Source organism: Pungitius pungitius, chromosome 9, assembly GCF_949316345.1.
Source record: "Pungitius pungitius chromosome 9, fPunPun2.1, whole genome shotgun sequence".
Taxonomy (NCBI): Eukaryota; Metazoa; Chordata; class Actinopteri; order Perciformes; family Gasterosteidae; genus Pungitius; species Pungitius pungitius.
This window is the reverse complement of record NC_084908.1, coordinates 3859382-3881656: the sequence shown is the minus strand read 5'-3', so window position 1 is coordinate 3881656 and position 22275 is coordinate 3859382. Positions and strand designations below refer to the sequence as shown.

Here is a 22275-nt window from a genome sequence, read left to right as displayed (position 1 = left end):
AGAGCAGAGTATTTCCATCCTTTCCCTATAGGAATAAACTCTCATGGTTACTAGGGAACAGTCACATGTCCCAATATTATACAAGAAGAGGCTCGCGTGTGGTGAATAAAACATAACACAAATATTATTATATTGTTTTATACATTGTGTATATGATGAATATCAAGTACTGATCGTGGACTCAATGAAGACTCACTGGTACATTAGCATCTTCTAATTGAGATACCTTTAAATAAATAGGTAAACACAATAATTGTTACCTCATGAACAGCTACTGATACTACTTCTACCACTACCACTACTGACAACAGTAATAACAAGAATAGGGCACTCAGTAAAATGCGTGATGTGATTTCTGGCAGGTTCTTTCACCTCAACCACTGCTGTATTGTGTAATTGGAGTAGAACAACCCACAATTGGCTAGACTGCCCCCCGGCCAAAAAGCAATGGCCCATAAGGTGCTGAATGGCAGCAATGTACTCGGCAGTCTGTGGACTGTTGATTTCTAGACACATGTCTAAAACAATAAATAGGGAGAAAACTGCCGAGCAACCCCCCCCCCCCTCCACACACATACTGTGTCTGTGGGCGCAGAGTAGCATCTGAGGGGTGGTGGTATACTCAGCAGTGTGTGTAATGGTTGTTCCGTTAGCTATTAGGCAAACTTATTAAAGTGTGTCTCCCGTGTCCCCCCCACTGGGGACTCAGCTCCGTTATCACTGATGGCTGGTTAAGAGCATTGCGTGAGGAGTCAGCGGGCAATCAACAGCAATATAAAACATCAACCACCTGACGTCCTCCTGCATGCGGCCATAAAGGCCTCCCAAATTATTATGCAGTTAGCTGCAGAAGAATAGGAGATTCGTCATGGACAGACACTGAGGTCAACAGTCACTCACAGACAGACCGATTCTCATAGTGGAGATAATAAAAAATACCCCAAATAGTCATTTGAGCACCATGATACAAATATTAATTATGTGAATCTTTCATTCATTGTTGAAACATTAATAAAAACAGCTCTCACAAAAAACAACATGGGAATGTGCTTTAATTTAATAAAGAATAAATTACGACAAAATAAGACATTAACGTTTAACTCAAAATAACGCAGAAAATTATATCTCAATGTGTCACTGCAACTTTGAGAAAAGTGGTTATCAAATTAATGTACATGGTAGCGTTCTACCCATTCAAAGGGATGAGTGATATGTAGATGATCTAGTTACAGGAGTTAAGTGAGATATGGGAACTGATCAGTATGGACACTAGCATGCACACACAAACACCATTTCAATTTCTGCTGGAAACCTTTGACTGCACTATATTCACAGACAACTATTAGCTATTTGCTGCATATGACACATTTCATAATTAAATCGCACAAAAGTGGGTTATTGTAGAACTTGATGATTCAACGTAAAACAAAAAGAAAACTAAATCGATAATAGCGAAATATTGAATTACTTGTAGTTTTGGCATATTCTGTGCTGTACTGCGGACGCTGCAATGCACAGCAGTACAACAGTGGAGTTCTTGAAGGGAACTTGGTAAACATGTTTACAACTTCAGAAATCTTATTGATTTGGAATAATTGCACCAACACTTTGGGGAAATATAATTAAAGTTTCTTGCAGACCTGACCTGGAGAGATATGCAAGTTATCACTGTCAGCAGTGGAGGATCCAAACTCATGTAAACGTCATCGATAAATAACACTCGACTGTGTACAAAACGCAACGTCACATCTGAGCAGTAGGAAAGTGTGTGGAGGGAGAGCTGGTCCGCCTGCCTACCGACTCACTGCTTATACTTATACGTGGCGGAGTGCTGCCCCAAGGTGGTGGATATATGAATTTCATATTCAAATGGCATCAACACAACTACTGGCCACCACATTAGAGTTCTGTGTACTGTAAAAAAAAAAAAAAAGGATTCGCACAAAAATTAAAAATGTGAAAGTTTTCTGTCCACCTGTTCTATGTTGGGATTCTATGTATGGGATTTCTTTTGAGTAAGAAAATATTTTATTCCTGAGTGACCAGTGGGTTTAGTAACAAGAAAAACTGATGAAATCCTCCTTGCAAAAAAAAAGAAAAGAAACATGAGCAAAGAGGACGTGATTTCCTTTTCACTGACATGCGGCAGGCTTTTAGATTAACATTAGCATTTGGGGAATGTTGTCTATTCATTTCTCTTCTGTTTAAATAGGCCACAAACATCCATCAAACAAAATTCATGATATATTTATTAAAAACAACTGCTCTGTTCTATAATTATCCTCCAGGGTATTTTCAAGGATAAAAACGTAGCTAATGCGAGTGAGCTCAAGCATTAATGCATGTTTCCTTCCTCTATACCCACGGTGGTGTAACACAGTGTGCTGAGCCGAACATCCCCGAGCTGTTTAGTTTGTGTGCACGGCTACAGGGAATTGTGGAGTCACAGTTATAATATTTTCAGATATTTGTCTGAATTTAGACGTCAGTTGCTTCACAACACAAAAACAAGAATGTTTTCTCTTATACGCATAACAGTGTGGCACTTTCAGATCGGACACTAACCGTTTGGTGATAAATTAGGCATTGGCAGCTGATGAGTTGTTCATTTTATAATGGCACTAGACTTTGGGCCAGAGGGGTTTTGGGCGGGGGGGGGGGGGGGGGGGCGAGACTGTAGAAGACGATGGGCGGCGGTGAGGAATAAGAAGAAATCGGACATGTCACAGATCACAGATATTTTACAGACCGAAATGTTTGTCGAGCATGCACCGATGCCGTGGTAACAATGGTAACAATATACGATGGGTTCCTCTATCGGCTTCGTTGCACTGTTTATATTCTCACACCGACTCAGCGCACTACAGGTTGCTTTCCTGGGTGTCGTTGGAGGTGATCGGGTGGAGACCGCCGTTCTCGTTCAGTCTCTTGGCACGATAGGTTTCATAGTGGATGTTGTGAGTGACTTCCTTCAAATCCTGGAGGTGAGACCTGAGAAAGAGGAGCACAGAGGGGAAAGGCTGCTAGTCATGTGTGTATCTAATGATGAGGGAAGTATGAGCATTATTAGGTTTTAGTGGTTCTAATGCTTTGCGTGGAATGCAGCGCTGCAACCACGAAGCAATCTGCACCAATGGGATTTGCCATAGAATAACATTTAAATTAAACAGAATATGTACGATTAAAAATGCTTGTTCTCGTATTAGTTGATCAATAGATCAGGCCATCATCACAGAAAGTAATCAGCAACATTTTTGGAAAGTGATTAATTTGACTCATTTGTGTCAGCAAGAAAAGTACAAACTAATCCCAGTTAATATGCTGGGCCTCTTTGCTTTCTCTAAAAATACACTAAGTATCACTAAATAATAATAACATTCGATTTGAAGACATCAACTTGACCTCTTTTTAGCAATTTCCTAACCTTTTACAAACCGAACAATAATTACCTTTTTTATTAATTTTTTTCCGGATAAAAATAACCATTAACTGCAGCCCTTTTCTTTTTTACCTCAGAATCACATTGTTAAAATACTACAGACACACAGAAAAAGCGACGTAGTATGGCGTTTCCCTGTTTCCTCTGTGTACAAGAACCAGAGGGCGGCATTTCACCTCTAATGGGACCATCGCGTCTAAACCTATTAGCGATCAGTTGCTTTTTCAGAAAAAAAAAGAACTACTAAATAAAAGCAGGGCAAGAATTAGACGAAATTCAACCTCCAGTTAGCTGTTAGCTGTGTTAACACATATTTATCATTGATCCGGGCTTCTGATCTCGGGGGACCGCACCCGGCTCTTCGCCTCTCTTCTGATGCTGCCAAACGAAGGTATCATCCAGCTTGTGTCGAGCTGAATCCAAGTTGCTACAGTTTAACGCTAGATGAAGGTCCCTCTGAGGGAGCTACCATCTGCTCTCCTCCTGGTGGAAACGTCTCCTGGTGGCACCAAGGACGCAGCAAAAAAAATGTGTTTTGTCAATTAACCCCAAAAACGATTCACTGCCCTCAAGGCAGCTCTACCTAGATGCCCACTCATGTTAGACTGGAGGCTGGACGCTTCAGTGACTCTATTGTACTTGAAGCACAAGTGGTATCTGGTAACTGGGTTAGTGGGGTCATTTCAGTCGACGCCTCTATTGTACCTGATCAGGAAGTCTCTCAGCTGGGCAAATTCACAATGGTTTGGATTTTCGACTGCGAGGAAAAAGAAAATGAAAAGAATCAAACGTCATATCTTGTTTTTGACCCGACACCATTAAAATGAGTTCATTTCATTATGATAAACTTGTTAAGAAGAGCGTAGGACTCGCCTTCTACGATGCCCCACGCCGTCTTCCTCCCCAGGACTCGTTTGCCGTTCACTTGATATTCTTTGTCGCTGCCCACCACAGCAAAGGGCATCGCCTCCTGTGGACGGAGACATGTCCACACGGCTCAGTTAACCGACGAGAGCCACGCGGGGGTTTATGAGGTGAAACGAATACACAACACGCCCCAGCGCCCTGACATTCTTTTTAGAGGAGGGAAGCACTCAATGCACAACATGTGCAACGTGTGGTAGAAAGAACGGAAGCGCTCACCCGGATCTTGTCATTGTCGCTTTTGTCCTCCATGTCCTCGTCAAACTCTTTCTGGGGGTAAACCTCAATCCCGCCCATCTCCAGCTCCTTCCTTACCTACGGCACAAAGTGACAAGTAGTCATTTCCTCATAGACTTCGGTCAAATCGCACTTTTCTTTGTAACAGGAGGAGTCGCCTCCTGATGGCCATTAGAGAGAATGCACTTCAGACCTGGAGGTCTCACGGTACAAAAGGGAAGCCAAAATATCCAATGGACGGGATCGAGATGGTTCAGCTTTACTTTTGAAGAAATATCCTATTGTCCATTTGTGTATACAGTCTATAGTTGTCACTTTACTTTTTTACACAATTATTACACCATTATTGATACAAAAATAACGCCTAGAGCTGCTTTAACTACCGAGGTATATATTGCTCAGGATAATTGGAAATTAAAAAAACATTTGTCTCAGTAGAGGGAAAAAAAAGGAATTGAAAATAACATCTTTAGCATCTTTTATAAGCATTGAAGTTGATTTAAATGAACAGTGCTACATTGCAAATAGCTGATATGTAGGCTCGGAAGATTTATCAGTTCAGACTCACCCGCTGTTTGAACTCCAGTCTCTCCTCAATGGTCATCGTGTCTGACTTCGCTATGACGGGAATGATGTTGACCGAGTGACTCAAGCGCTTCATGAACTCGATGTCGAGCGATCGCAGACTGGGACAGATGGAAGGAACGGACGGAAAGGAGACAGAAAAGAGAGAGGGTGAGTGAGTCAGTAGATTCGGGGCTGTGATTCTCCCAGAGGACTCGACAGTGAAACAAGGAGAACAAATTGCAGAGGCACGGGGATGTCATTTGTCATGTTTCACAGTCTTAGACAATGGTTGTGCGATCGTTCGGGGGGGGGGCAGAACTCACGAGTGTCCGGTCGGGGTGATGAAATAGATGCAGCAGTGCACCCTGGTGTCGGGGATGCGCTTCTTCCTGGTGATGTTGACCTCCTCCTTCAGGAACTTCTCGTACTGCTCGTTGATGTACTTAGAAATGGGCTCCCAGCTGTGGATACGGCAGAAGAGGTAAGCTTAAGGGGCCAATGAAGACATTAACGAGTCTCTGATGAGACAGTGAAAAACCCACCAATTGTCGTTATTGATTTGGTCTCCAAATCCCGGGGTGTCGACAACGGTCAGCTTCATCTTCACCCCGCCCTCCTCGAGGACTGTGAAAGGAACGCACACACGCGCAAAGAGAAAGAAAGGAGCAACATGAAGCAAAAGCTGAGGTTTTTGTACGTAGGAACTACCACGTCTACGAAGCTGCTCTGTATTCTATGTGTAACGTTTTCTATCTGAAATTTGTTTGACACCCCGGGTCTGTTGCGTCACCATTGAGAGGAGGCCACGCGCCGCCATAACCAGCACAGCGGCTGTGATTTGGATGTGTTAGGAATTCAAGAAGAAAAGCACGCCAAGCGGTCATGAGTAGTGGAAGATTTATAGTTTGTGTGTTATCAGATATTAAATCATTACAGTATGACACGTCCTGTAATATGAATGAAAAACATTGTATATCTTGTAAGTCATTCCAAACTGTACACAAGACATATATTTTATTTTGTCCACCCTGGAAGGAGGGTCTTAACTTTAACGTCCTTCCTAAGGCTTTTACTGGAGTAAGGTTTTTTTGGGAAAGTTGCATGTGTGCGGATTGAAGGGCTCTGTGTCAATTGTTTGATTTTGGACCACATAAATGAGTTAAACATTGTGAGAAGTGTTATGATTAGAGTGTATTACAATATTAGATGATAAGGATCATATAATGCATGCCCCAATACGTTTAACTGGAGAAGCTTCAGGCCAAGGGGGTAACCATTGAATGTATTGTAATATTAAGGCCTTAGGGGGTTGGTCTGGTCAGCGAGGGATTTAATATTCGGCCATCAGATGAAGACCAACCTGGGAGGAGCTACGTTTTAATGTGCAGCCAATCACATACGGCTGTAAAATGATGGACACACCTCGCGAAATACGAAAAGCTCTGCTGGAGAAGAGGCAGGCAGAAGCCTCCTGAGAACCATTATTGATATGAAGGAGGATCCCCTATTAATGTTACGCAATGTAACAGTATTTGCTTCGGTTAGTTATTAAATCCTTTTTGACTTTTAAACTCGTGGATGTGGATGTTTTAGGAGGGGTAACTAGCGGTATCCCCCCCCCCCCCGATCCAAGGCCATTGTTTCTCTCTAGAGAGAGAGAGAGCAGAGGCTCTTGCTACTTCACTCACCATGAGACACGGCTTTGATCTCGATGGTTTTGGGGATCTTCTCGTCCCGGGCCCAGCCGGCGCTCCTCCTGCTCACTTGGGACTTGAAAAGGGTGTTCACCAGAGTGGACTTGCCAAGCCCGCTGTTACCTGAGACGAAAGAGGAGGTGTCCAGTTGTGACGGAAGATTTAATTGCTCCGCAAACAAGGAATAAAATTGAATTTAATAATAGCTCCAGCTTCACGCCGACATTCTGTGACTTACCGACAACCATGATGTTAAAGTCAAAGCCCGCCTTCATGGTCTTCTTCCTCATCTGCTCAATGATGGTGTCGATACCAATGTACCCCAGCAGAGTGGATCCACCCACGGGCCTGTGGGCGCCTGCGTGACCGTGACCTCCATTGTGGGCAGCGGCGAGGCCCCCAACATGGCCCGCCCCATGAGCCACGTTGTGACCCGCGGCGTGGCTGGCAACGTGACTCCCGATGGGGACTGGGATGGCACTGGGAGGCAGAGCTGAAGCACCGCCCCCTATGCCCTGGCCCTGTGGCGGGAAGGGGCTGGAGGGGGAAGGAGCCCCCACGTTTGGGGGCTTGGCAGGGACGGCTGGTTTAGGTCTCACCTCCGGAGGAACTATGTCTGACATGTCTGCAGAAGGAAAGGGAGAGGGAGGTATTAAAACACAAGTTTTTTCATCGGCAGAAGGGACTGCCACATGAGGAAGTAGGCCAGTGGAGCAGGCCGAGGCCTCTCCTCTCTGTGACTGGTCACAGCCGTCCTAAAGGGTCAGCTCACCCAAATGAACAAAACAGAATCCTCAATCACAGGGTTAGAAAACGTTCTGTATCAGATGTATCAGAATATCAGAAATGTGGAGTTTAGTAACAAAATCAGCATATTTTTCATTCAAAGACGTTTTTTACCATCAGATATCGGTATCTGGCTCTATGATCTAAAAGTTTAACTTTTTAATACTGTAAGCACTAACAGCAACAATTTATCAAAAGGTTGGCAAACAACTGCAAAGTTATTTGCGCCCCGGTGAGCAGCACAACTGAAACTCCAACCCCCCCCCCCCCCCCCCCCCCTGTTGAAAGCCAGTGACAGCATCATCGCAGCATCACCATGGCCGGACACCGCCATGGTGCCGCGGACTGCTCCTTTAAACGGTGGCAGACGGTAACGTGAACAGGCACGATGAGGCGGAGCAGCTCATCCCCGCGGGGGGGGGGGGGGGGGGGCACGCGGGGATCGGCCTGCTGCCACGCTTTAAGACGGCCAGATACGGAGGAAACAGGTCACTGAGGCTGCCGCCTTGATCCGTCACAGATAAACCGGATTCACGGTGTTACATCTCGCGCGACTGAGGCTGACCCGCTTCCTCACATATAAAAGCAACGTCATGTTTGTACTGGGTGGCTATGTAAACGCGAAGGGCCACACGCACGCACGCGCACACGTACAGCCCCCCCCCCCCACACACACACACACACATACACAGAGTGGCTCTGCATCTTAGCTAAACGCCCTATAACTGTTTCAACACAGCAACTCAGGTCAGCTCCATCACAGGCTGAGGACCTCCATTGTCTCTACCCAGGCAGTCCCGCTGGATAATCACGCTAACAGCTAGCTAGCATCTCAGCGTTAGCCGCTAGCTAACGGTCCGCTCGGCGGCACCGATGTCTGATGTGACGTAAGCGTCGCGCTCACCTATTCCCGTTCAGTCGACCCGCGAAGCTACTTTGAGTGGCCCGGCTGATCGATGGTCGCTCTCGGTCCAAGAACAACCGATGCACATCCAAACAGAGAGGTAGCGAGATGAGGGGCGGTCATGTGATTAGTCCGGGTACCTCTCCTCGTGAGCCCCCCTCTTCCGTTACCGTGGAGACAAGAGGAGAGGGAGTGGGGAGATGCAGCGCGCACGCGCAATAGAAATTCCCCTCAAAGGGACATCTTTTTTGGTGCTGTGTCTTCTGATAGTAATGCGGACTATTTCTAGGCACTATTTTGGATTGCGTTATAATTAGAGACAATTATATGGTGAAATACCCTGGGGAAAGAAGAATTGAGATCATTCAGAGGGACGTTTTAAAATAAAGATTAAATAATTCCCTTACATGAATTGTTTAGATGGGATGAGATGACCATTTCCATTTTTGAAAACTGATCATGTTTGGTGTTTAAAATGTCACGCTTTTAATATAAAAAATATTGAATATACAGTATATATTCCAAAATGAAGTTTGAAGGTGGAATCATATTTAAATAAATAATCAATTATACCAAAACTGCTCGGATACATTAGACCAGAGGTAAACAATGACAAATATTTACAACATTGGCTCACTCTGCTACACAAATGTGAATTTGTTTTTCTTTTCTTTTTAATAGTGCAGCCTATACGTTTGCATCAAACTCTATCCACATATGAAGACTGTGTGACACAGTTAAAGGCTCCAGGAAAGAGGAGCTGTCAAACAGACCCAGAAACAAAAACTGTTTTTTTAACTCGCAGGGTCTCCAAATGAAACCACACAGGACTACACAGAACTGATGGCAATACGGTATGCCAGGGAGACGTACAGATGTAGGCACATTATTCATAATAATAGTAATGTTCTTTTTAAAGCTCTACCCAGGGATATAAGTATTTTAGGGTTTTTTTAATGGATTATTTCATGGAAGCATTTATTTATTTTTATTTTCTGTTTTCTGCATGCTTTTGTATTTGTTTTTTTGCAGAGGGCTGTATTGGCATGTCCTCCTGGACTAGACACATTGACAGAGATACTTACGTCATGTTCCTTCTTCAGCACGTCTGCTACTCTACTGATAAGGACGGACACCTTGAATCCGCTTGCTATCCTCTTTGACCACCCCCTTCGACAGAATTCTATCGAACTATGCAAGGATTAAACCACAAGCGCTGAGAGAGTCCCTGTCTGTCATGTCTGCTTTGAGGGATTTCTAGACTTTATTCAGTAAGTTTTTTGGTCTGTACTCACCCACGTACACTGATCCAGGGTAATACATTGTAACGTAATAGGGGTCCTCTGGATCCTCCATGATAAATGCTCGGTCTGCTGGAGCCGCTGTTGTTGTCTCTTCTGGTCTCTGGCTCACTGTGTGCCGCAGCAGGCCAAAGACCCCTTTTGAACTGACGCCAGAACTGTTTGTGTCGAATGGGCAGTATTCATCTCGGGGATGTTCTGGTAGCTTTGCGGGCGCCCTGTGATGATCAGGTAGTACAAAAATATCTGTTTGATTCAGTCCCGCGTCACTGAAGGTCACCTCTTTCTGGCTTTTGTTTTGTTTGGGATCGGGTTGATGCTTGTGCGAGATAAAATCCGGTTTTGATTGGGTCGATTGTGACGTGACGTTCTCAACAGAAGCAGATCGGGAGGCCTCCTGTGTCTGAGGGCCCAACAGGCACGACTTAAATTGGTTCGATCTGTACGCACACCAATCGATGTCCCTTGACTGGCATCTGTGATCCACTGAAACACAGTGGGACAGACTCACTGGGACTGGAGCCTTCGACCAGAATCTGTAGCTCTGAGGAGACTTTGAGTCATGAGACGCACTGGTTTGTTGAGAGAGTTTAGATGGACTCCCCGTTATCGTCCGTGTGATGTTTGCTTCTTTAGGACTCTTGCTATAAGACGAAAATCTAGCGTCCGCTTTTGTGTCATCGTTGAGGTCAAAATGTCTCCTCCTGCTCTCCACGTTGGCTGACCGCTTCAAGGCCGGCTCCGAGGAAAGCGGCATTCTCGGAGCTGTTGGTGAAGCTGCGCCTCTCTCCGAACACATTAGTTCATAAGGGTGCTCACTGGAGGCGAGGTTCCTCCTCGGAGGGAAGTCTATACTTGACCAAGTATCATCAAACGCTGGCTGAGACTTGCTTTGAAAAACATGAGCAAACTTAATCCCCTCACAGTCTGAGAGGGATGTTTGTGTACCTGCAGCACCGCTTGGCAGAAATTCCTGCTGCTGTTTGATGTTTGACATCGGTTTAGGGATTGAAATGATGCTCATTTCCCCCGGCGAAGGCCTCGGTTTATCTTTTGCGATATCCCCTTTTTTACTCAAACCACGTTGCGATAAGCCGCAGTTCTGATGCGAGGCTGCTTGTCTCCGCAACTCAGAGTACGTTTGGTTGCATGGAGACATGGGACAAGCCCTCATCAGCGCGGGATGAGTAAAGTCCAGCAAAGCTTCTTGGTCGAGAACGTCGCGTTTTAACTCAATTGAAAACCTCCCTTTGACTCTCTTGGGCTCGTCTGTTGCATTCGAAATGGCAATCGATCTAGCTTGTCTGTCTTTAGCGACAGGAGACGGCTGCCCGCCCCCTGGGCTCTCCAGGCCCGTCCCCTGGGAAGTCGGAGATGGACTCAGTCTGGGTGTCGGGACAGTCAGAGTCGGAGACACACTCGGCTTCGGCTGGTGCAGTGATGGAGGAGGACTGCTGAACTGTGAGGCGGGGAGACAGAGAGAATCCTTTGGCTTGGGTTTGAGAGTGGGGGAGGAATTTGTCTTTGGAGTGAGACAGAGGGAGGCGCCGGGCTTCGCGGAGAGAGCCAGAGAGCTGTGTGTTTTGGATTTGGTTCTTGGGAGCGTTAAAGCTCTTTCTCCGCGGTGACCCAGTGAATCGTGACTTGATTTATTCCATTTCGGTTGTTGAGTGGATGTCTTGGAGGGACCAATTGGGATAAAAGATCTGCTGAAAAAAGCAAACTAAATCAATCCAGCACCATATTTACCATATTACAAAAACCTGAGAGTAAAATACAAGCTTCATTCACCTGTCAGCGCTTGGTTTTGTGTTGCGGTTCTCATAGATGAGCCCCTTTTCGTCAAATGATGGGATTTGGATGGCCTTCTTTTTGATGACAGGAGACGACAGGGACAGAGGAGGAGACAGGCTCACTGATGGACATCTGGAGGATGCTACTTGAGGTTTCAAACGGTCAGAAACACTCATTCTGTTCCACGTGCCCAAGGAGATGAAAATAAAAGGCGGATACAATAGATGGATTTAGAGCATTCAGATCCTTTACTTATGTCAAAAGTATTATTACGTACAAGTAAGAGCTGCTTTCAAAATCTTACTTGAGTTAAAGCACAAATCTCTTCATCGATATTTTACTGCTGTAGCAGGTTGACGTAACATAGTAAATACAGTAGTGCACAGCAGTTAAAGAACTGTACTTGTAAAGAATGTAGTCTGAAACCACACAACATGAGAAATGCATTGAGAGAAACGAACACTAACCTGCTGTCTGAAGCCGTGTCTCTGTTGTGGACACCCGGAGGGAGTAACTAAGTGACAGAGTGCGAGCCGGGGGAACCCAGCAGCTGGAAGTGGTGGGCCCTGAAGGGCCATTCTCTCCATTCCTGCACACTGAGGCTGCACTGTTTCACTCCCACTCTGCTCGCTGTTTTCATTCGGCTCACGGGCGGACGTCTGTGCAGTCTGCATGTGGTCTTGTTTGTACTATTCTGTCTGAGGATAACTAGTTTGTCTTAACCTCGTCGTGGTCTCACAAGATGAATCAGTAATTAGTAACGTCAAGAAGAAGAATGAGGAAGCGAAGGATAAAAACAAAGCCACACAAATCTGTATTTTGAGTTTCCAGCAACTTATTTGGTCAAGGGTTTTGTATTTTGTATTTCCTTTTTATGGTTAATTCCTATTTCGAAAACATACTTATTACAGCTTTCAGATGGATGTAGGGGAATAGAACAATAAAGTAGGATAAGTAAAGACATAGTAGGTACATGGCTTACATAAATCGTACACATTACTCAGATATGATCAACTATATAACATCATGCAGAGAGTAAGAGTTGAGTATTGAACAGTTTTATTTTGTATATACAAATGAAGCATACGATCATCAAAAAAGGTCCATTACACACCCACAGTTTCCTCACCAGGCCGTCAAGTAAAAACTATGGAAACAAACAAAGACACTTTTGAGCATCACCAAATACTGTGATCTTGGTCCATCTCAGATGATCTTGACACCATGAACAAAGTCACTAATAACAAAAAATGTTTGGCATTTTGGCACTAACAATGTCCGCCTGTTATGACATCACCGAGTAGAGAGAGAAAGGATTAGAACCCCCCCCCCCCCAAACTGTCGACCAATGTCACGCCGTTCACTTCTCTAATCGAATGGACGATATGAGTAAACTTTGTGATTTGTGCAAAGCGATTATCGGATCACAACAATGTATGTAAATGTTGGCACGAGTATAAGATGGCGGTGAGACGTACATCTTCGCATGTCCTCCGTCCACATGTATGAAGTGTGCTCGTCCTTGTTGTGCTTTCCCCCACCCGCCAGCTTCCCTTTCCATCATATGTTTGAGATCAGAGAGAAGCTGGAATGATGGGACACAGCAATCTTGCCCACATTCCATTTTGCGTCTCAATTTCTTGAAAGGTGCTGGCTCAGCAGCCCTGTCCAGATGTTGCTCCCCCCCCCCCCCCCCCCCCCCCCCCCCCCCACCCTGCCCAGCCCCCTCGCCATCATATCAGGGCATTTCTATCATCGTCTCTGCAGTTTACACTGGCCACCAGCGGGTGATGCCGGACCGTTTTGCTGCTCCACTTGTGGGCTTCCTGCAGCCCGGGCTCCAGGAAGTACAGGCACGCTCCGAAGCCCGCCAGCACCAACACGGAGACCAGCAGGTAGAGGGGGACGAACCAGTCCAGGAAGAGCCACGACATCGCTGCTGTCCCAACAGAGGGGTTAGGGGGGGGGGGGGTGGAGGAGGAGGGATGGGGGAGGATGACATGATAGAGAAAGGAAAGAAAAGGAGGATAGTTGTTGTTTTTTAAGTGATCCTTCAGCATGAGAAGGTATCCTGCGTGACCCACTGCAGCATCCCATTGTTCAAATCAGAGAGTCCTTAAACCGCTTTGCTCATCCAACACATTAAACAAGCTCGCAGCAAGGATTTGAAATAAATAATAACAAACACACAAACAGACAGGTGTTGCCATCTGACAATGAGCCCAGCAGGGTAGAATAGATAAAGAGAGAAAAGCCCCCCAGGCTTACCTGCGGACGCTGATGAATAAGAGGGGGGGAGGGGGGGGGGGGTCCTGGTCCTCAGACGGTCTGCGATGTGCAGCGCGGCGAGTCTGAATCAAATCACCGGATGGGTTTTCCCAGTGCCGCAGCTCCAGCTATTGCATGTGCACCTCTGAGCGCCACAGCTTCATCCTCCAAGCTCCTGGCTCTGACGTTCCCAAAAAAAAAAAAAAAAAAAGGAAGGGTGGGGGTTGCCATGACAACTACCCCTGCTGATGGTGGAGAGGATGGAGAGATGTGGGAGGGAAAGTTATATAACTATAATCAGTTTTGTTGGGGGCGGGGGGCTTTGAGGAGGAGGAGCCCCTTCAGATGTGTCGCTGCTCGCCACCTCGACACTCGCAGCGTGAAATCCATTCCACAGTTTTGGTGACATTGAGAACAAAACGGGGGCGTGGGGGGGGGGGGGGGGGGGGGGGGGGGGGGGGGGGGGGTTGTGAGAGACGCACTTCTAGATCAACTGTGACTGAGGGCAGCTGCAGTGTTTGATGGAGTAAAAAATAAAACTGGCTCCTGAGACTAAGCTGAACAGAGGGGCCGGGCCTTCATAATCCAAAGTCGTCTCTTCTTTTTAATGACCGCCATTTTTAGCTTGTTCCACTTAAAAGGCAGATTCACAGAAAGCAGCCCAGTGAAACGGACAAGTAATGCATCATGCTGTGACTGATCATTTGATGAATGCTGGATTTTGTTCAGAGGTTTAAAGCTTTTACCAATTTGTGACACCAAAGGTGAAGCTGATTGAAATCAGACCTAGTTGTAACACATATTTGTCACGCTTTATTAAGGATAGAATGAGGAATAATCCACCGGTCGCTATTAAGATAGGCACTCAGTGACTTATTAAAATATGTATTTAAATTATAAACTTAAAAAAACAAACAAAAAAATGCAAATGTTTGGTATTTTCTGTTGATGATGGATGAATCCAGTGTAGGTTTGCACTGAATTCATCTTATTCGTTACACTATTGTTATAATTTCAGTATTGTGGAAATGACTGATTTGATAAAGATGAGAGCTACGTCATGAGATTTCACAATGAAGATGTGTGTGTGTGTGTGTGTGTGTCCACTACGGCAGCTGCTGTGAGAGCACTTTTGTCCTCAGGAAATCAAACACAAATGGAGCAATGGCTCTCTGGGTTCACATGGACGAGCTTGTCGCCGAGTACCATCACCACCGTGTACATGTAAGAGGAGAGAGAGGAAGATCCCTTTTGCCTCTCTTTTTGTCTCTTTGTTGGTTTACTTCAAAAACTATCAATTCAAATAGTCTGCGTTTAAACATGTGCGTAGAAACTAAGTAATACAAGAGTGCGACATTGATGGAGAAAACACTTACGTAACACAACTTCTAAATACCTGAACGCTGGCTTCCTGGTTAAACGTTTGTAGCTCATATTTCCATTCATGAAGCAGAGCTCTGCGCACGTCCCGCCCCCCCCCGGGTCCAAAGTAACTTCCTGGTTATCTTGGTCAGTCCGAGGGCCCGATCCTTTGAAGGGTTTAAATTGTGTAAATAGGAATGGGTGCTGCAAGTCACCATGTCACCATGTTACCATGACATCAGAAAATGAGCTAATTTTATGTTTTACGGTTTTTTTGGTCAAAATAGCTTTGTTGAAAACATTTTTATGTATACATGTATACATTGTCTGATTTCACATGTTTTCTCCATCTTGCATTCTTTAAATGTATTCATTTGATTATGACAGTCTGAAAGCACGTGTGCCATTCTATTCATGCCATCAATTTGTCTTTTTCACTAGTTACCCCGTTTTTAGCGTCATATTTCAATGACTTGGGCCAAGTCAGCAAAATGTCAACCTCAGAGCCCTCGAACAAGCAACAATTCAACGGCTCTAAACCCTCCCGGAGGAAGCGGGAACACGCCTCAAAGTCAAAGAGTGCGTAAGGGGGAAAAGAATGGAAAAACTGATGGAGAGATTTTCATCAGCCAAATACTGCACATCTAAAAATGTACCGGTCCAACAAAGTTCATGACACAACTCCTCCAATTGGCCGAATTCCCTCCATTACCATCTCTATTAGTTCTACTGGCATTCCACTAAATACTGAAGAATGACACAGAATGTAGATGGTAAAAGACAACTGGATCCGCTGCCGCAATTTTAAACATTTAATTATTCATCAACTGTGAATCTGGAGTTCTTGCACAGTACCAGGCCATTAACAAAACCTGTTTTTAATTGTTCCTAATCACTACTCATATCATTACTATGGTGTTACATACAGGTCATGTGTGTTACAAATGTATAAACATCGGTCCATCAATATATTCAAAGGCATTTAATCATTTAGGGGGTTCAGGTAAAAGCGCCAAGGGGAGTGTTAAGTGCACAGTTTTATTACAAACACCTTGTTGTTCAAATCAGCTGTGTAATGTGAAGATTTTGTTTCGGGCTAGATCTTCGAGGTCGGTTCGTTGGCTCGCCTCGCTGGCCGAGTCAACACTTTGGTCATCAAGAAGTCGGACACAAGTGGAGCGACTGCCACCGGGTTGTTGAGGTGGATGTGATGATCGCCTGGTATTTTCACCACTTTGTGCTGAAAGAAAGAAAGACAGGAAATATTTAGATGACGGTCTGCAATAACAGAACATTTGGATATTTACACCTCCAGCACATAAGGAGTTCGGTCAGATTATTAGTCTAATGTCCTCTCCTTTAGCTCCCTGATGGAAATCTCCCTCTTCGTGGCTACTAAATGCTCCACAATATCCACAACAGTTACTCTCTAACTGTACTTTCTGTTCGGTGCAGGTCATTTTCTTTGTTTGAGTCTGAAAGACACTACAAGAGTGAGACCAAACCAGAACAGTTGCGGGAGAAAAAAAAGAAAGATAAAAGCTCTGTAGGGCTGCAGGTTCAGGAGACAATTAACTGCATTTATCCTACATTATACAAACCAATAAAACATTATCATTCCGACAGCTTCTCTTTTGCTGCACAGCAGCTGACTGCATTTCCATCACCGCTGACGTGGAGGGAGTTCATTTCCACTGTTGACCGAGCTGCAGCATGTAGGTCAGCGACGAGGTTCCCACCTACAAAGAGTTGTGCAGCCTCGGCAATATTGAACTACTCGGCTACTTTTGTATCCGTCTGCCTTCTAAAGCCCCCAATTACACACACACACACACACACACACACACACACACACACACACACACACACACACACACACACACACACACACACACACACACACACACACACACACACACACACACACACACGGGCCTAAACGGCTAAAAATAGACTGGAAGATGCAAGCGTACCTACACAAACACGCTGCAAAAATACACTCACTTCTTTGTCCTTGTAGGCCTGGATAATTCTTGAGAACATATTCTCATCCTCGCCAACGAATAATTTATTAAAGCCGTCCTCTGCTCTGGAAAGACAAAGAAGAAAGAGGCCATGTGTATTTACGACTATTGCACTGGAATTGGTAGATTTAACACGGTAGATGTAATACAGAATTACTTACAAAATAACTAGCATAGGAGCTTTAATCCCAGAATGCAACTGCAGGCTTTGCCCCAAAGTATTGCGCAGTATATTTTTCTGAAAACATAAAGAGCAAAATACACTGCACAAATCTGCACACAGAATAAAAAAATAAAAATAAAAAAACGGTTCAGTGAATACCTACCAGATTAATACGAACATCGCGGGTAAACGCCACGCCTGCAAGAGACACATTCCTTCCGTCATCAGCACGGGAACAAAAACGCTGTCCAAGTACGACGGAGTTTGCTTCAAGAAGATTGACCAACACAAAGATTCAATTCAATGCGCCAAGTGCGGAGGCGTACCTCCTTCCACTTGAACTAGACCTCGCTCCAACAGGATCCGCACCGACTGCTCGGACAGAGTCGGGTTTGCAGCAGACAGCCTGAAGGGGAACGAAACGCTTGATGAAAACCCGATTTGTGGACGTTTGGCAGTCGGTTCAAAGCGACGGGAAGAGAAAAGATGCAACAACCGCTCGACTGCGCCTTCGTAGGTGTAGACTCTTTTCTTCTCTTCCGTCGTTTTTTTTTCAAACTGAAGCTGCTCATCCATCCCCTTCCTCATCACTTTAAACATTTCTTCCTTTAAGAAAAACAAAACAAAAAAGAAGTAAATAATGAGGGACTGTCCAGCTCGTCACATGTCAGATTTAATGACAAAGGTAAATAAAACACTCTTTAAAATTAGCTTCATGTTATTCTGTTTACCTACAATGTTGAATATCATTAGGCATTGTGAAGAAGCCTTTTAGTGAGTCTCAAACTATCTTGGGCCCACGATAGTTAAATAGTGTGGTGTTTTTATGTCAACAATACATTTGTGCTCTGAGCATTTCCTCTCCTCCTCGTAGTGGAGTGACCCCAGGGTTTCTCTAAAAATAAATTCAAGACCTTGAAAGAGCTTTTTAATAAGACTTTTAAAACCTGTGTCCTGATCATTCAGGGAAAGTATGATTGAAAGCTAGTGGGGACAATAGGACCTTGAATTATGTATAATTGTTGGTAATTCTAAAAGGGGGAGTGCAGAATTCCAAAACACAAGAGCTCCCTAGGAAAATCATTCTTTCATAGCCATGAAACAATGGAATAATCTCCCAACAGAACCAATAATGTCTAAAAAAAAATAATAATAAACATTATTGCAGCATTTCTTCAACCTGACAAAACATTGTTTACTCAAATCAAACTGCATTGCTCCCAGTTTTATTATTCTATAAAATTGCAATTTGCTAAAAACATATCTCTTGTAATTGCATACATTACAAGGTTAATTTTCCCCTTTTCATTTTTTTCCACTTCTTTAATATGTGTCGATGCTTGACTTCAGGTTTTGTTTTCAGTTGAACAGATAGTTTGGTGTCAAATCTGAAACAAAAAACAGCCTCTATGGCTGGATTTTGGGGTTAATTAGCTATAGTACAAGATTGTCCTTTTATTTTCAACATGTGGGAGGGCCATGGTGAAACCTGTTGGAAATAACCCAAATCACAGCTGTGCAAGTACCTGATTTATAGGGAAGAATCCATAAGAGTCCAGCAGCACGACAGCGTCCACCATCTCGGGATACAGAGAACTGAACTGTAGAAAACACAATTAGACTGAACACCACCGAGGCAGCAAAACGGTCTCAAAAGAGTCAGTCTGTGTGTATTGGGAAAAGAGTATCATGCTATGATACCTCCGCTTACCGTTCCAGCAATGTTACCACCTAAAATAAAAAAAAGAATTATACTGTAAATCTAACGAGATTAACATTTTAAATGTCCCAATACTACTGTGAAGCTGCGCTCACCCATACTGTGGCCGATGATGGAGAACCGGCTCCACTGCAGAGCTGTGAGATCGTGTCATTTCACACATTATTAACAGATTCAGGGTCTCATCACAGAATACTGAGTCTGCTTGTAGTTGGAACACAACGTCCCTGCTGTGGTTTAACTGCACAACAGATTAAGCAAAGCTGGGTGGTCGTATTAGAATATAATCACTATAGTATTGCTTCAGTTTTAATGGTTGTCGTAGAGACAGGTTGCCCAAAAATATTTCTCTTCTTCTGCAAAATGCGTTAAGCAAAACTCTTGGAAAAGAGACGATTCAATAACCCAATGGAACTTTTTTTATCATTTTCATCTGCTCAGAATGAGTCATATGATTGAGATATGCATTTTTCAAGTTAAAATAGGGCACACTAACCCCCCCCCCCCCCCACCCGGAGAGATCTAGCTTGTTGGCACGGGCAAACTCGAAGTGTTCTGCAATTGCTTGGGGTCACTCACCGTCGATGACTCTTCGTACGTCCATCACATACGCAGGAGGAGTGTAGAAGACTCCGGGGGGACGATGGGACGACGAGCCGTGACCCGACAGATCCAGCGCCACGTATCTGCACTCTGACACCAACGACAGCAGGGAGGAGTGCTCAGTCTCACCAAGCCAATCACAAACAATTACCTGGAATAAACTAAGAAAACTCAACAGTTTAAGCAAATTGCTATTCAAAATGAGTGTTGACTAAAAACATAGGTCAGTAATCAGGTGAACGTTTTGTTCTCCAGCAGGGGTTACCATGGTGAGGGTGAGAGAGTCCTTGGCAAGACAGTTTATTTTTTAGGAATTCGGCTGAGGCCGACTTTGCTTCCACAGCTGCACACTGCTAATAAGTTCTGGAGAACGATAAATATGTTGGAGCTTGAATGGAGTTGAATTAGAACATAATTGAAACCCGTGAAACGGTTTCAACTCATTTCGACCCTCATAACAATACAGTCGTGTGCCAAAGGGAGTGACAACACACCTTGTCCCCATGTTAGTCTGTCTCTTTAACCTTCCATAGGCGGAAAGCAGACAGTGAGGCCTAGTGTTTATACAGGAGATGATGTAATCAGTGACATCATAGGGTTAGACCAAGTACACGGGGGAGAATCTGGTGTCACCTGTACACATGGTGCGATCTAGAGCAGGTGGATTGAAGGTGCTACAAAAGTCATTGACTGTTGGGGGGAGAAAGAGACAGGTGGAACAGCAGTGTAGTTGAATGCACGTGATTGATTAGGTTATATTGAATTTATTCATTTACGTTAAAGTTAACCAATTCAATTTATTCGTTTTGTTTATATATTTGTTTAACGATACTGTACCAGGGACGTTTTAATGAAGTTTCTGTGTTGACTAATGCAGAAGCAGATACTATTTTTCAGACTTAGTGTCGAGAACCTCAACAAAGCTCTTGCTTTGGCCAATTAGATTATATAATTATAATGAATTACAATTCAGGAAATGCCTTGCAATTCAGTGTTTCCACGCTGAGGGGCAGCATGAATTGATTGACAGATGTTGAACATGAATATTTATGTGCGCATATATATATATTTATGTGTGTGTGCGTGTGTGCGCGTGTGTGCGCGTGTGCTATAACTTGACGTGACCAACAATTACCTTTAGGTAGGAGGGGAATAAGGGTGTTGAAGGTGCCACAGTTATCAGACCAGCCGTGCAGGCACAGCACAGGACGACCATCATCAGGACCCCAGATTCTCCCTCTCAGCTGTCCCCATGGTACCGGTACGGAGAGCTCTGAAAGTGGACATAGAACATTCTGGTTGTTATGCTTACAAAATAAAGCTACTTAGCTTCTTCGTGTCTTTAAGTGTCCAAAAAGCAAATATCTTAAATGAACAACAATACAAGGCGACGAATTGTGCTTTGCACTTTTGTTTCAGAGACCAACGTTACATATATTTATGTTCCGTTATTGAATGTCATGATTACTTTACTGCAGAACAGCACAACACAGGTGCAGATGTATTTACTTTCGTTTAGTAAACGTGAATATTCTGAAAGCCAGTCGGCTACTACTCATGTCTTATCCAGTTTAAGTGTCTTTTTGAGTGAGCTACACGTATACTGCTCGAGTGCAGGGTGTTCAAGAAGAGAGATGCTCTGCTCACATATTCTGTGACAGCTTTCACAGCGGTTGATTTCACGTTCCAATGATTATCCTTTCGGACTGTTCGTAAACAAGCATTTCAATGTTTCTCCGTGCAGATCGTTTTATAGGGTACCTGTTTGTTTCATTGCACGGACACTCAGATGTCTGACGCCCTTCAAAGCCTGCAACATGTTGGAGAACAGTGCTGAACAATCCACTGTCACAGAAACCTACACGAGTGACGCAAAATCCTTTAGCATGATACTTACACAACGTCTCCAGCCAACCTCTTTTAAGCTCAATGCCGGCCCATAAAGCTTGTCAAAGGTCACGTGACGCGTGCTAAAGAGGCTATTGGATGAAAGGTCGTGTGGATCAATTGTCTGGACCAATCATTTTTACGAATGGGAGGGCCTTAACTTTTGCAGGAAACGCAACAGACGTGTTTTTCTCCGATCGTGGCATTTACTGTTCACAGCTCAATAACTTCCGCCGCCAGGGCCGGGATCCTCCTTGTGGAAGTGACACGCAGTGGCAAGTGAGTGGTAATCGCCAGTAAATCAGTGGCCGGGCAGGTGTCACAACAGCACGCTGAGTGGGCGGAGCCAAGTTGCCCCAGAAACGGCCGTTGTGCGAACGACAGGTCAGCTGCCGTAAATATATATATATATTTTTTGAGACAAGTGAGCCACTCCTTCTCTAGTTGAGACACGTGAGAACCCTTTTTCTTAGATCAGGGCTAATTTTAGGTTTGGACCAGATACTGCCCACTTCATCTGGGTCGGGTCATCCGTTGGCCCACACAGCCAACCATCCCTTGCTCTCCTGCCTAACCAGAACTAACAAGCCTCCAGCCTCCCA

General features: G+C 44.5%; 2 protein-coding genes across 4 annotated transcripts; both read right to left on the bottom strand.

The window, feature by feature from the left end:
* Positions 1–1035: 1035 nt before the first annotated feature.
* septin3 (septin 3) lies at positions 1036–10009 on the bottom strand. Of its 2 annotated transcripts, none has more exons than XM_062564430.1 (10): positions 9847–10009; positions 7100–7486; positions 6856–6984; positions 5710–5791; positions 5491–5628; positions 5169–5286; positions 4583–4678; positions 4313–4409; positions 4145–4196; positions 1036–2991 (listed from the first exon to the last, which is right to left on the bottom strand). In XM_062564430.1, exons 1-10 carry the CDS (start codon positions 9905–9907, stop codon positions 2862–2864), a joined length of 1290 nt encoding a protein of 429 aa, XP_062420414.1. In that variant the 5' UTR covers positions 9908–10009; the 3' UTR covers positions 1036–2861. The 2 variants fall into 2 exon arrangements, with proteins under 2 accessions (XP_062420414.1, XP_037328657.1); XM_037472760.2 differs by lacking the exon at positions 9847–10009 and adding an exon at positions 8552–8746.
* A 6065-nt stretch (positions 10010–16074) lies between these two features.
* Positions 16075–21827, bottom strand: serhl (serine hydrolase like). Of its 2 annotated transcripts, XM_037471154.2 has the most exons (13): positions 21684–21827; positions 21548–21596; positions 20922–21059; positions 19763–19876; positions 19279–19320; positions 19175–19194; positions 18990–19064; positions 17960–18069; positions 17790–17869; positions 17627–17661; positions 17462–17538; positions 17281–17365; positions 16075–16516 (listed from the first exon to the last, which is right to left on the bottom strand). In XM_037471154.2, the coding sequence occupies exons 2-13, from the start codon at positions 21558–21560 to the stop codon at positions 16373–16375; spliced, it is 933 nt and encodes a 310-aa protein (XP_037327051.1). In that variant the 5' UTR covers positions 21561–21596; positions 21684–21827; the 3' UTR covers positions 16075–16372. The 2 variants fall into 2 exon arrangements, with proteins under 2 accessions (XP_037327051.1, XP_037327050.2); XM_037471153.2 differs by lacking the exon at positions 21684–21827 and having other exon boundaries at positions 21548–21674.
* Positions 21828–22275: the final 448 nt, after the last annotated feature.